This window comes from Hordeum vulgare, chromosome 1H, assembly GCF_904849725.1.
Source record: "Hordeum vulgare subsp. vulgare chromosome 1H, MorexV3_pseudomolecules_assembly, whole genome shotgun sequence".
Classification (NCBI taxonomy): domain Eukaryota; kingdom Viridiplantae; phylum Streptophyta; class Magnoliopsida; order Poales; family Poaceae; genus Hordeum; species Hordeum vulgare.
Genome location: NC_058518.1, coordinates 500786375 through 500799378, shown reverse-complemented (window position 1 = coordinate 500799378; position 13004 = coordinate 500786375). Strand labels below are relative to the sequence as shown.

Genomic DNA, 13004 nt, shown 5'->3' with positions numbered 1-13004 from the left:
ACTTAGTGATCAAGTAGTTCCGACCGCTAGTATAGGCCACCTTCATTTCTACTTTGCGTAAGTTAGCCACCTAATCAAGCTTAGGATGCTGCAGCCTGTTACACTTCACCCTTACCCTACCTAATAACATGACTAGTTCTGGCACCAAGGTCTTAGATTGCTGAGTCCCCATGGCTCACGTATTCCTCCGAAACTCCCAGCAGGTACAGGTACCCCAGAGACAGATGATCCCGACGGCACCCAGCTGGCGTGGCAGTACGACGAGGAGACAGACCGCCTCTAGGTGAACTATCCAGAGGACTGAGGCGTGGTCGTGATCGTGGGCCTGCAGGCAGGGTAGCATAGCATTTCCATGTTTTGTAGTCCGTAGCGGAACTACCTTGATTGTATCTGTGATGCACTCTGAGTTATTAATAAGAAGACAATTGAATCCCGAATTAGCTACTTGTATTATTATTTGTGCTATGTTACTTGCTTGCGAAACGCTTAGATGCGCTTCTTTCCTATTCGGGGGCCTCGACCCCCAGATCGGAAAGGACCGCATCTTGGTCGTTACAAAACTCCAGCGACCTTTACACGCATGTACGCGCTCTTCAGCCGAGTCGTCTGCATGGAGCCACGAACTCCACCACAGGACTCGGTGTCCACGTCTGGCTCCTCCATTGCATTCGCCACGCTCCGCACTCCCCGGCCATCGCACCCGACGCGCTCCAACGCGAACAACGCGGCCGTTTCCAATGCGGCGACGCGGTCACCTCCTCGACTATCTAACTAACAGACACACACTCACGCATGCTACGTACGTTGGTCATACACTACCCATACACTACTCGAATAATGCCCAAACAATGACTACATTGCCCATATAATGTCGAGACACACACATGTATGCATGGCCATAGACCCGGTGTGGCTCGAACCAGCGCCCCACAAGCCCAACACGCAGACGCATTGGTATGCTTGCCGTGGCTTATTTGGTAACACCCGCTGCGCCCCGTCTGCTGATCTACGCCTGCTGCGGGGTAGTGTGTGAGTGGAGAGTGTGGCTGCCCGAACGCGGCCGTGCGAACCAATTGAGCGCGTGAAGCCCAGTCCCAGCCAAGCCGTATGGGCTGCATGCTCACTCACTACAAAACAAGATAGTTTGATAAAAACGAGAACGGACGTTTGAAGGCCGAGCTCCATGGTGGCCGGAATTTTTGAATAATTCAAAATTCAAAATTTTCCGGTTTCAAAAAAATATGAAAAACAATATGCAAGTAAAAAAGGATGTTATGTGTATGTGTGTAAAATTTTAGGATGAAATATTTTGAAATACGATCTGCACAAAAAAGACAAAATCATGACCTGAAACGGTCAATAGTGTCATGTGTAAAAAAGCCTCAGATTTGTCTTTTTTGTACAACCCTCATTTTAATGTATTTTTTCTGAAAATTTATACACATGTGTGTTACACCTTCACTTATCCCTGTATTTTTTTCAGAATTTTTTGTAATGTAAAAATATGAATTTTCATCAAATTTGAATTTCAAATTTAAAGGCCTCCATGGAGGCCGAGCTCCAAAAGCAATTTCCGGATAAAAACACACTACAAAACAAGATACTAAAAAAGAGGTTCCCGCTTGAGGTGTGTGCATGAAAAAAAAGAGGTTCCCGACTTCTCTTCTCTGAGAGAGAAAATATTTTTTCATATATTTATATAATATTTTTTTGTACCTAAATAATTATAGTTGAAGAAAACTAGTCTAGATTTCGTCAACTATAATTATTTAGATACGGAGGAAGTATAATTGAAACAAATTCGTGTGTACGTGAAACATAAATGTTCATAAATATCCTAACATGGTTTGAATATACAGACGGTCTAGAAAATATATTTAAATGTTCCATATGGATTATTTTTGTTGTAGTTGAAGTGCTAGTCTCTGAAATGGGGTTATCTTTTCCCGACAAAAGAAAGAAAGATGTGTATTTATCTATTTAAGAAACACGCTCCGTCGTGTTAGTTTTACCTTTTCTGACCAAAAAACACATTCTTCTCTTACAAAAAAATATTATGTTGAACAAGTCACTAAACAAATTATTTTTTAAATCAACCAATAAGAAACTATCACCTGAAACAATTTGTAAAGCAAACATCAATGACTTATGTATAGGCGAAGGACAAGAAACATACGAAATGTAATTTAAAGAAGATGACAATCAAATAATGATAAGAGAAGAGATATAATAAAAATAGAAGAAACAAAAAAAGAGAAGAGAGAACAGAAAGGAAAGTTAAAAAAAAGGAAAAGGAAGATCATTGGGCGACCCATCAAACACGGAAACGTGCGGGGAGGGGGTGGTGGAGGATTTCCCTTTTAGAAGAAAACTAGTGGCAGGGACGCGCCCAGGCGCGTCTCTTGATGCGGGATGATGCGCGCTAATCTTGCTGCCACAATTTTTAACGTACAATATGTAGTTCAATGAAAATACTTGAGCAAACACGTATACATCTCCTCCTCTTATAGGTGAATACTCATAAGACATGTACATGAAGCAATGAATACAATTCAGAATACTCTCCACAAGACCCTCGGGAATAAGTATAACCCCATTATTCTGTAAAATATATAATCAAAAGCATAGATGAACTAAAAAAATTCAAATGGGCATGAAATTGATCTGGGAGCAACTGCAATGTCCCACATCAACACCACCTTGCACCACTTGATATGCGCCGCATTGCAGCTACCAACACCCACTACAGTTATCAGAAACCCTAGTGACAAATATTTGGAAACAAACAATAATACAGAACTAAATCCATCCAACGGAGATTTATCAAAGGTGGAAGTTGTATGAGGAACCATTACAAAGTTAGGTGTGAAGCCAAATCAATCAAAGGGTCATGTTTTACCGAAAAAGAATATTCGTCTTTTGCTGTCGATGTACTTGCACAGAGAATTATATCATCGGAGAAAGGAACAAGTTCAAAACTAATATCTCGTATTAATATTACGCATATAGCAATCCAAAAAAATAGAGAGAAGTTGTTAATTAGCTGCCTCGGAAGAACTAAACATTTCACCAATAGAATAGCTCAAATGCTAACAAACTCATGTGAGGTTATGTTATTGTTATCATGATAGTACCCGAAGAACTTAGAAATGGTAAAATATATACATTTTTTAGAAGTTTTTGGTGTTTTACTGAATGCCATATATCCATCTATAGCTACATAAGTTTTTTTATCTACACTTTGAACATGTTCTCAAGTAAACGAAGGCTAAAAGTAGCAACAAGTATTCACTAACCAATGTAAGGAAGATGATCCAAAAGAAGAGCACATCCAGTTCTGTGTCCAGGTGCAACAATTGCAGTATGGTTGAATTGATCTTCTCAAGATATCATATAAATTGGGTGTGTGACTCTATCACCTGGTGCATCATCGGAGATCTAAACATCAATGTTTCCTCATAAAAGCATGTTACTCGACAACCATCCAATGCAAGACAATAAATGATATTATCATAATAACCTCTTGTTGGATAGAGGAAACAACTACTCCCTCTGTCACGGTTTAGAAGGCGTATTTGGAAATTCTTTGTAACCTAGGTGGTTATTGATTGACTATGAGATGCGGTAAAACATAGCATTCATACTACGCATGCATATAGAAGTAGTACAGTGAAGTACTAATTAGCAGCTAGGAGTAAATGCAATGCGTCTTAAACCTTGTCTGAAAATGCACGTAAGTTTAACTGTGCCTTCTAAACCGTGGTGGCGGTAGAATCAGAAAAACAGAACAAATGATTCATATAATTAAATCCAAATCATAAGACTGACTTTCTCAGTAACGTACCACGACCACACATCGACTACTTCCAAATCATAACCTCCACGGTTTGTCAGTGCTTGTGAAACATCTCCTTAGCCGACATTCCCTCAATTAGAGTTCGATTGCCATGAAGATAAGGGCATGTGTAGTTCTTGCTCACTCAAAATCCGTGTAAACCATTTTACAGAAACTATCATGCAACAGAGAGTTGAGCACATCTAAATAGATATTATAGTACTGATACAAAAGAGGCATTACTAATACACACAACACATTTAGCTTATCATTTCAACAAAGATGTGATGGGCAAGCTACTAAAGCATCAATTTGATGCTACATAATAGAGATAGTAACTGATTTTTTTCATTAGCAACCAACAAAACACTTTTCTGGAACAGAAGTTGATCAAAATCACAGTACGTGAGACCTTCTAGATTAGCTTTTTTTTACCAAGAAACAACCTTCATATACATGCTCTCAAATATAACTGAGCAAGTTTACTTTCTGCAATGTATCCTTACTAAGTACTCCCTCTGTAAATAAATATAAGAGCGTTTAGATCACTACTTTAGTGATCTAAATGCTCTTATATTTCTTTACGGAGGGAGTAACTATTACTCCAGGAAAACATGACTTTCTATCAACGATTATTGAGAATTCTAACATGCAAGTTTAATGAATAATACGACTTCAGGAAACCAATAGAAAAGGCTGATGGTTGTTAAATCATGAGAGCAGCGAGTACTATATCAGCCATCCGACAAACAAAGCCAAACCGTTGTATAAGTAGAGGTTGCAAGTTTTCTGGCCAGAAACATCCTCATACCTGCACCAAATCATAGTAATTTCTAGAAACGACATATATTAACCCGAATTCTTGAAGGACTGTATCAGTGGCATCAAACGTTGCCATCTCAGTGGTGGCTTCAGTGAAGAGGACAAATATCAAGCACCTCATATAAGCTTTCCTAACCTCTTGAAACTTTCTTTCTGCATCAACATCACCTTTATTTGTATCTGGATGGAGTTTCTTCACAAGCTTTTATGACAAAACAAGGGTAGGAGGTAAATAACAAATTGCTACAGATATGACAAAATGATTCCAAATCACTTTGTAGTTAAATTCAGTTCCTCCAAAAATATCAAGCATTCTGAAATGTTTTTGGAAGAGTTATTTTGCAATTGTTCAACATAGAGACCTGGGCCGATATTAGTAGCACAGAACTAAGAGACAACATTACCATTGATAATGGGCAAACGGTAATCTAATTTCTGCGCATAAAACTCATGATGAACTAATAATGGTTGAACAATTACTTTCCATATGACCTACTTGGAATTTTTCATATGAACTAATAACGTTGTGCAATTGCCTCAAACTCATGATAAAATTGCATATGTAGGAAAATCTGCTTGGAATTGAATTGGACCGATAATTCCAAATCCAAGGTGGAAAGGAAATGGACTCCAATTTGGATTCTACTGTTTGGTTGTGCATGAAATTTTACTGTTGGAATCATAGGGTAGCACCCAATTCTAATTGTTGTTTGGATGTACATACCATGGAATTGGATGTTTTTTGAGTTTGCACAATATAAACTTTTGTACATGTATGAAAAATACTATTATGTGTATATTTGAATATTTATATATTGTTTTGCACACATAATAACACAAGTACAGATAAACATGGAATAAAAAAATGACATAAAATAGTTTTCAAGTGCCCAGAATACATCATGGATAATAATTTTGGTAGTCTATGTCTCTTACACACAACACAAATAAATAGTTTATGTTTGTTACTCATAGCACAAATGGACAGTTTATGTCACAAACAACAAAGTACATAGTAGTCCATACATCAACTAAACATGATAGCAACAATCAATCCAAGTTCAAGAGCCATGTCTTCCTAAACTCCTCGGGTAGCACCATGAGTGCTTCGAAGAAATGCTCATTGACGATCAATTTTCCAAAAGCTTTCAGCATATCACTATTATCCAACTTCGGTACCTTTTTTAGTGTGCATTCGATTTTTGATCATGGTGTGCATTCGATTTTTTGGTTTTATTTGGTTCGGTTTATACGGTTTTTATACTTCGGTTTATACGATTTTATACGTAAATACGGTTCGGTTTCGGTAATAACCATTTTATTTCGGTTCGGTTTTGGTAATAACCAAATTAACCAATGTTGAGGCGAACTTTTGAACAACAAATAATTTAACGATTACATCATTTGGTCTATGTATGCAGGTTAGATTGTTCTGTGAGAACTGCATATGTATATTAGAGCACCAAATGTCAGACATGTTTTGGTCCTAGGCATATGTACGTTCAGCTTACAAATGCGCACTTAAAACTCTAAAACAAACGACTTGCCCATAGTCAAGTTTGATGTGTGAAGGAATAAAAATCAAGGAGCTTGTTGCTTTGTTGTTCCTTATAAGGATCGATTGATATGTTTTTTCTTGATAGTAGATGTTGAGAGGGAATACATGGATTGATGGAATAGTTGTTGTATGGATTGAGCCTTACGGACATATATATATATATATATATATATATATATATATATATATATATATATATATATATATATATATATATATATATATATATATATATATATAGGAGTACAATGATCAACTTAGAGTACAAGACAAAATAGGACAAATCTTAGTCGATCTCATATTTCCTAATAATCAATATACTCAACATCCCCCCGCAGTTACAACGGTAGCGACGCAGACAGTGAGACTGGAGAAGAATCCGAAGGTAAGCGGACGGTCATCCCCCCACAGTCATTACAATTGATGTATCGTGAAAATTGTAGCTAGAGCGGCCACGCGCGTTCCTGTTGAAGATGCTCTTATCGACGCTGTCATTCGCCTCTAAAGAGGGAAATAACTTTTTCCTTCTCTTGCCATTACTCACACGCTGAATAGTATTTGTACAGGCACAATACTTTAATTCCATTATTCCCTTTTCTTCATCTTGCAATGCTGAATATCTGTAACCGGATCGAGGACATGGATGGATGCGGGCGGCTTCAGAAGGAGTAGAAGCTGCGCAGCCTGTCCATGTTCTCCTGCCACCACACCCTCGCTTTTACCTCGCCGAACTTCTCACGGCTGCAATGCAATAATGCAACACCCCAATTCAATTCAATCTGTTCATCTTGGAAAGATAGATCGACAAGGCAATGGTACCTGAGTTCGACGTGCCGGAGCTGTAGGGGGTGGTCGGGGTAGGCACGGACGGTGATGAACACGCCGGGCTCGTACTCCTCGACCCACTCCCTCCACTGCGCCCCGCTCTGCTGGTCGCTGATGCCGCCTTCCTCCTCGCCGTCGTCATTGTTGGTGACGTTTTGCGTCATTGTTGGTAGCGTTTTGGCACCGAGGGTGTCGGGCGCGGTGACCAGGCCCAGTATCGGCGACCCCGCCGTGCCGCTCGACCTCCTCCCGGTGGACGGCTCGCCGGAGAAGCTGGACGTCGACGGCGACCCCAACTGCTCCTCCTGTACCAATTAAACCCACAAGCATTGCAATTGAGGTCCAATCGGATCAAGCAAAGGGCAACCATGCCATGCATACGGATACCGTACCGGCGGCGGTTCTTCTTCGTCGGACTGCTGGCATGGGGTGACAGGCGTGGCGGCCGCCGCCTCGTCGTCGGGCTGGACAACGCTGTAGAGCTCGACTATGCGGTCGTGGTTGTCCGCCCACCAGCTCTGCGCCGCCCAGTCGTCGAACAGCTCGCCCCTAAACCGCACCCTGCGGAGCCGGTTGGTGCCGTCGGGGCGCGGCGCCAGCGTCATCAGTACGCCCGGCTCCGGCTCCGCCACCCACTCGCCGGCGCCGTCGTCGTCCTTTTCACCCGCATCGTCGGCGCCGCCGTCGTCCAGCAAAGGAGAGCAGCACTTGCCGCAGTCCTCCTCCTTGTGCAGCCGACGATCATGTCGGCGATCGTCCTGCAGCTGCGCCGGCGTGATCTTGGCCGACGCCGCTCCTGATCCATCCTTGTGACGATCGCAGTCTGCCTCCTTCCGCTGCCTCCGCCGCGCATGACCGGCACCCCCGGCCGCCTTCGCCCTGAGAGACATGGCCTTCATCTGCAGAGACACAAGACAAACTATAGGAATCAGCAGGCAACACGAAGCAAGCAAACAGCAACCGATCCGCGCGCGCCTGCGGTCACGCGCAACGTACGTTCTTGGCCAAGCCCCTGACGACGCTGATGGACTTGGCGGCCCTGCTGTCGCCGGCGCCGCCGCGGAAGCACACGTGCATCTCGATCGCCGGCCGGCCGGCAGCCCCTCCTCTCCTGGCTGCACACCTGCCTCGGTGCCTCGGACGAAGTCGGAGTTGGATTGGGAAGAAGATGAAAATTTGAACCCAGCTGGCTAGGCTTGCGTTGTGCGCATAGGCAGGCGAAGTTAATGGAGATGGCGTAATACTTGGCTATGTTGGTGGGCGAATTATGTGGGCGGCGCGGACATTTCGGATTTCGAGTCCATCGTTGTTGGATTTCGGATTTCGAACGGCCAAAGTGTATATAGCGCCACTTACGCGCATTCCGAACCGCCTACCGCTCGAGCGTATGGCCCATTAGCTCGGTCGCTCGCTCGCTCATATGGGTTTCCAACATTTATATTATTATTACTAGTACAAGTGCACGCGCACGTCTAGACAATCATACAATATTTTAAATATCTTGAAATTTGACATTTAGACAAAGTGCATAGTACGCAAATTTGATAGACAAACAATTAGAAATATTATTCTTCATGAATCAGCATGCCTCTTTTTTTTAATCGGTATGGCACAAAATACGAATATCAAGCCATGTTTCCTTTCTGTAGCATCAATTATATATTCTCTTACCAATATACACCCTTTTTCGATATGTAATTCCCAAACAAATAGAATCCCCTACAAGTAAATTTCTGTATATGAATGAAGTGTTCAGGCTGACTTCAGGCCATCGTATTTTTCTGTTTTGCAGATCAAAAATTCAGAACGAAGAGCAACAATATCTTGAGATACATCATATAGCATCAGGAGAAAAATGGCTTAAATTTGAGAAGGAACATAAACAGACATGCAATAATCCTGAAGCAATAACAAATTCAACGTCCCAGATTATGAGTAACTAAATTCACAAAAAAAGAAGATTATGAGTAAGTAATGCTTAATTACAACCTCATGAAAATGGTATCAATGCGGCTAAAGTTCAGGGAAAACAATTCTTACATTCTACACATATTCTCTGCACTAAGGCTAACTGATGCAGTGAACACACAACATGGTACAACTTGGATCTTGTGGCTCGCTTTTTGTATTTTTACTACATAGTTTGTATATGCGCAATAAGAAGATCCCTTGTCGTTTTTGTCCAAACAAATAGTCCAGTTCTAATATTCTCTTAACAAAACAAAAATGCATCTCAGATGACATTAAAAACATAAATCTTCACTTCCGAGGTAAAGAAGTATACAAAGGAGTGTGATCCACATACCTCTGATCACCAAAACAGAAAACAGGGAGGATAACATAGTGTCCTCATAGTTGTGTCATTTGTGTCATTTATTGCTAAGTTGCAGACCAGTATTGACATACAAGTGAATTAGTGGAGTTAGATAGAACTGCTAGCCTTTAGATCTTATTATATATAAAATTATAGCACATTGGTCTGATAATCTTATGGTGTTGAACCCCAAATGTCGAATTGTTCAGCAATTCATAGCCAAGACGCCAAAGTAAGAACAAACACCAATTTTAGTTACATAGATACAGAGGATCCATTAGCGATTCCAAATAGACTGCCCACCAAAATACCCCCCCCCCCCTAGAGTAGAAGGAAGACGCCAAAGTAAACGTGTACATGCAACGCACGTCTTAATCAAAGTTATGAAGTTCATGTGAGCATAAAGTTCTAAATTTCTATTATAACATTACCTTTCTCTCTAATGAAAAGAGGAAGTACAAATCCATCAATTATCTTTCGAGGATGTCATGAGAAGTTCAAGCGGACCAAGAAGAAACCACAATCATATGGTAATCGTCGTAGACCAAGGATAAATATAAACCAGATGAACAATTTCATCATAGAGAAGATAGGGCATAGCATATTGAGTCCATTGTATAGTAAAAATAGAATCAAATATCTGATGAAGGTTCCGCAAAGCCTACTTTTCTTGGGTGAACTTGAAAAGAACATATAAACATTATCCAAGGGAGCATGGTGGAGATGCAAACTAATTTGAACAAAGTTACAACAAAATAATAGTAGTCTTGGCAGAATAGAATTAGTTTTTTTTTTGGATTTGTGTTGCTTGTTATCTTGAGAGCTTGAAGGCTCAACGAAAGAGGTGAGGCCACCCATGTTAGTGACATGGGGTATCGTCAGTGAGCTTGTGAGTTCGAAGAGTATGGCGGTAACCGGGACAATTTTGTTGTCATTTTTAGTTTATCTCAATCTTCTCCTTGACAGGAAATACGATTTAGACATATTGTATCCTTTTTGTATTAGTTTCAAAAAAAATTAGAAGCCAAAAACAAATCAATAAAACATAAGCTTCATTTTCTATATGGCATGGATGCCTGCAAGCCACACTGTTTGTAAACTAAGCTTAGTTCCAGCAAGCTTGAACATGATCTAAACATGCCGCATGCTATGAACATCTTAGCACTGGAAAAGGGTACTGTTCTAAAATGCAAATTTCACAATAAGAAAATTGTCCATGATCAGATCATAGGCTACAATAATTACTAGGAAATAAATAAGAATCCACAAAAAGTTTAGGATGACCAAAGCCAGACAAAAACCTTCTTAACAAATGTTTACAAAGTATTATGATGGCTTGATACATTGCACACAGTTATCCGAAAAGGCGCATGGACAAACGGATCACCAACCTCCAATTCCACCTGAGCAACACATTGAAGTGCCTCTGAAAAAAATACTATCATGCACTAACCATGGTGCTCTGTAGTTCTGTCCATCACGCTGGGTAGACAAGCATATGGTTCTTGGCATGGACAAATTGGTACTTCTTTCGTAAACTAATATAAAAATGTTTATATCACTAATTTTGCAATATAAACGCAGAGGGAGTACTTATTTTGTCGTTTCATGAAGCAAGCACACACTTGTAAATGGTTAATACGGCTATGAGCAGAAACACAAGAATATGCTCAACATGAACACAATGGTGCAATGAATGTACTTTCAAAAATAATTTTGAATATTTGTCATGCATAAATCAAATAGAGACAAGAACGGAGAGGGAGTACTTATTTTGAATATTTTATATCATAGAGACAAGAACGAAAATGCACCTTAGCTAGGCCGCTCCCGATCTTTGCTCTCCTCTCTCCAATCGTTGTTGTTGGCTCCCCCCTAACTGCTCACAAGGCTCATGGCTCCGTTTCGCCCCTTCTCCGCTCGCTGCATCCAAGCTAATGCCGAGACTCTGTCGTGTCTCTGCAGCACCCGACTGCTCATTAATCTGCAGCCGTCCACCTCCATTTCCCGTGCGCCCTGCGGCACTCCCGCAGGGCGGATGGATGACCGGAGCACCCATTGGTGTTGCCTCTCAGCCCAATGACAATAGTTTTGCAGTCGTCTTCTCCGAGCCCGATGACTGCCACAGCCACACCGGTTTCCTTCATAGCACAATTTACATGGAAACCTCGAATAACTCCATCAGGGCCATCTCTTCCGGAATTCATCAGCAGAAATAGGATCTACCTTCCCACCGTAGTGCCCATGCGGCATCCATGCCCCCCGCGTCGGGTCGCTGTCTCACCGGGTGTGGGCCAGCGGCAGCGATGCGCGGACCTGCTGACAGCGGCGTAGTGCTGAAGGTCGGAGACATGTTGACCAATGACCGCTTGTGGCATCGCGTGGTGTTCGACGATCGGCGGCATGGACTTTCACCTTCTCGAATCCTTTGCACAAAATGCACAATCAGTAAAATCCATCAAAGCAGAGGCGTCAGAAAAGGAGCGGGTGAAGTGGCGGCGGGCGGGTCTGGCGCGGGGCTCCGTCAGCGAGCGGTGCTCGAAGTGATGCAACAGGCCGGGTTGGGGGTGGGGCTGATGTGGGGCGGGGGCAGGGGCGGGGGCGCTGCCGAGGTTAGTGCAAGCCCCCGGAGGTCACGCAGGGAGGGGTGCCCAGTGGTGGTCGCCGGCGCCGGGTGTGCTACCCGTGCCTCGTCCACATCGCAGTGATGTTCGACGCGCAGTACCTCCGGGCTCATGCACGCCTCCCGTGAAGGGGATCAGTTTATTTTGTTCTTGGCTTCCGCGATTGCAGCCGTTGTGGGCACGCGATGTTCCGTGGATTTGCTGGTAACGTGGTGCTCGTGGCTGGATGGTGGAGGTGGAGCACGGTCAGTCAGGTGGATTTGCTAAGTGCACACCGTGGTGCTGCATGGATGGTGGATGGACATTAGATTGATATTTGTGGACTATTTGTATGGTGGTGATGGGTGTTTGTTTTTTGTGGGAGCAATAGTTGTGTGTAGTTAGTAAAGTTTTTGTTTGCTCCTTTATTAGTAGTATAGATTTTTCGTTTTATCCTTCTCTCTCATCTTTCTTATTTTACGTTTCGATTTCTTTGTTTCTTTACGGGTTTTTTCGTTTTCATTTGTTTTGTATGTTTTCTTTGTATACTTTTGTATGCACCGGGAACGTTTCTCATGTACATGTTTAACATTTTTCAAATAGACGATTACAAAATTTGACACCTTATAGTTGTTTTTTGTCCACATTTTCAGTGCAATTTCTATATTTTTTGTATAAACCAGGAACATTTTCTCTATACACATTTAATATTTTCTAAATTCGTGACTAACATTTTTTTAAAACATTTAATTTTTCTCTACTTTTTCCATGTATATTGTATATTTTTTATATAGGAGTACATCACAAACATTTTATGTATACACATTTAAGATTTTCCACATGTGTGATTAATATTTTCCCAAAAAATATTGTTTTTATGTTATATTTTTCCATACATATTCTACTTATTTTTATACATTAAGAACATATTCTATATACACATTTAACACTATACAAATATATGTTAACATTTTTGATAAAAATGTTATAATTTTTGTGTGTATTTATTTTTCATACACAATGTACATTTTATGTTTACATTTTTTA

At 41.4% G+C, this 13004-nt stretch overlaps 1 protein-coding gene across 1 annotated transcript; it reads right to left on the bottom strand.

Moving 5' to 3' along the window:
- Positions 1–6874: 6874 nt before the first annotated feature.
- LOC123402261 (putative protein Brevis radix-like 5) lies at positions 6875–8117 on the bottom strand. Its single transcript, XM_045096165.1, has 4 exons — positions 8037–8117; positions 7433–7939; positions 7035–7345; positions 6875–6956 (listed from the first exon to the last, which is right to left on the bottom strand). The coding sequence occupies exons 1-4, from the start codon at positions 8115–8117 to the stop codon at positions 6875–6877; spliced, it is 981 nt and encodes a 326-aa protein (XP_044952100.1).
- Positions 8118–13004: the final 4887 nt, after the last annotated feature.